Raw genomic sequence first — 2,244 nt, 5'->3', positions numbered from 1 at the left:
TATTGCAAGTCACCACAACAGTAACTAAATGGGATAGGAAAGTTGAAATAGTGAAGACAGAAAAAGTGGCAACTGTTTGGACGTTTTACTAAATAAAGTAAATGAAAAGATAAAGAAATATCAATATTTTGAGGAAAAAGATAATTTAACTTCCTGATTATAGAACGTGCCACATCACCGGAATACAAGTGGACAGAAATGAAAATACAGTGCAATATTTAATTTTTATGAAATTTCTCTTTTGTTTTACTGGAAAGAGAACAAAAAAATACTCTGAGATAAGTCAATGAGGTGAATGTAAATGTTGTTGATTTTCCAAATCATTTCGTTGGCAGGCGTTTTGGAAACTTAATTAACATGCTGCCGTCTTAACTAAGAGTTGATCTTTAACATTTCCAGTTATATGCACAAGTGTATCTTTGGTTTTAACTTTTAAATGAAGTTCTTTATTTTCTCTTAAGGTGAGAATAAGAAAAGGAACGTACGGAAGATACCGAGGGATGAGTCATGAGTATGCTGTTCAATCAAGACAGATTTCCAGATAGAAAGAAAGCAAAGAATAATGGTTAGAAGATTAAAATACTTGCTACAAGTTCTAGCATGCATCAACTTCAATCACAAGTAATATAGTTACCATTAATCTTGCAAAGCTACATAACATATCGGATTTAAATTCTAAAGCTTGTCGAAGTGAAATCATCTTATTACAAGCTAAATCAGTTGCCATATAACAATTTGGCTGCAGGATATACTAAGTACACCAATTAACAACCTCAAGAGCAAAAACTGGGACATATATATCACCTAGTCATTCCTGCATGAAAAGGGGGCATTGTAACTCCCCTGCTTTGCCTTTCCATATTAGCTTGCCAGCCTACGAGAAAAATCCAATACATTGTCAATGTAGCCAACATTTATAAAAAGGGCTAATTTAGAAAGTAAAAGGGGAAAGAGATGAATATATTACCAATTCCCATATCAAAGCCACGGTACCTAAGCTCTCTGTATTCTTGGCAAAGAGCACAAGGCTCACAGAAGACATGCACTAGACAATCAACACAAGGTGCTTCCTCCAAATCATATTGTCCCCTCATTCTTGACCTATAGAAGCACGAATATAGGCTAGGCAATCCTGTCAATCCCAGCAATACGCCATATAATGCACCACTAGCCGCACATGCTAACATCAAAACAATAAGTAAAAGATCGTAAACATTCCATAACAATAACAACTATTATGCGTCAATTTAATTATATGAATTTTCATTGATCACTTCAATTCATTTGAAATCATCTGCAATGGTATACAAACGAAAATACAAATAAAAAATACCAAAAAGTTTTCCATATTTTCTAATGACATATAAATCTGTGACAGAACTAAAGACTCCTTAAATATGTACAAGGACCTAAAATAAGTGTGTTAAAACTTAATCCAAACTATCCTGACTAATTAAATTATGTCAGTGTGAGCTTACTTATATTGTCAGTCCTAAGTCCAGAAGCTCCTAGTAGAGTGACGATCAACCTAAAATTAGCCATTTTGTCCTCACAAAACATTCGATACGAAAGTAAAAATAAATCAGAAAAGATGAATATGCTTACAGGTTGTTCCTTTGTTTACTATTTCAGAGATCTGTCCAAAGGTGATACAAGGGCAAACACAAGTAACTAAACAGTTAGCAGGGTCATCAAAACAGTGGCAAAGACCGGTGGACCACGGCGCTGTGGCGGTGGCCGAAGGGTGTACTGGCATACCGGCGGCAGACGCATAGGGAGGAGCATAAGGTTGTTTCATAGGGCCTGGATTATATCCCTCGCCGGAGAATTTGCCGTAGTCTTGATGAGCCGATGTATACATTTCTTCTTTTTAAGCAAAAATGAATGAACTTCAATTCCTCTTTGGTAAATGGTATACAATGTCCTAATTTAACGGGTGCAGTGCAAACATCATCTCCAAGAAATCTTAAAGTGTCAAATACGTACCTCTAACATCATTTCCAAGAAATCTTATTAGAGTGACTTGCACTATACGCGCTGAAAAAAAAAATACGTGCACAATGTACCTCGTTCATGTAGCTTTTATATATTGTCTTATTTTCAGAAAGCACATTTTAATAGCTAATTAATGAGTTTTCTGCGTTAATTTCTTGATTAACCTTTTTGAATTTTACACATTTTCAATCATTAAAATTTATTTCTGATTACATACAAATTCACCTTTTAAATATATAGAAGAGAGAT

At 34.6% G+C, this 2,244-nt stretch overlaps 1 protein-coding gene across 1 annotated transcript; it reads right to left on the bottom strand.

Annotated features, from left to right (window-relative positions):
• Positions 1–605: 605 nt before the first annotated feature.
• Positions 606–2,032, bottom strand: LOC107832830 (cell number regulator 2-like). The gene is made up of 3 exons (XM_016660724.2): positions 1,606–2,032; positions 968–1,180; positions 606–874 (listed from the first exon to the last, which is right to left on the bottom strand). The coding sequence occupies exons 1-3, from the start codon at positions 1,859–1,861 to the stop codon at positions 801–803; spliced, it is 543 nt and encodes a 180-aa protein (XP_016516210.1). The 5' UTR covers positions 1,862–2,032; the 3' UTR covers positions 606–800.
• Between the last annotated feature and the right edge of the window lie 212 nt (positions 2,033–2,244).

This window comes from Nicotiana tabacum, chromosome 17 (assembly GCF_000715075.1).
Source record: "Nicotiana tabacum cultivar K326 chromosome 17, ASM71507v2, whole genome shotgun sequence".
Taxonomy (NCBI): Eukaryota; Viridiplantae; Streptophyta; class Magnoliopsida; order Solanales; family Solanaceae; genus Nicotiana; species Nicotiana tabacum.
The sequence above is the reverse complement of the archived record's forward strand: the minus strand, read 5'-3'. Positions and strand labels throughout refer to the sequence as shown.

Coding starts and splice junctions, on each gene's coding strand:
- LOC107832830 (XM_016660724.2), bottom strand. CDS start 1,861: ATGTATACATCGGCTCATCAAGACTACGGCAAATTCTCCGGCGAGGGA. Junction 1,181..1,605: donor AGTAAACAAAGGAACAACCT/GTAAGCATATTC, acceptor TTTTGATGTTAG/CATGTGCGGCTAGTGGTGCA. Junction 875..967: donor TGGCTTTGATATGGGAATTG/GTAATATATTCA, acceptor TTTTTCTCGTAG/GCTGGCAAGCTAATATGGAA.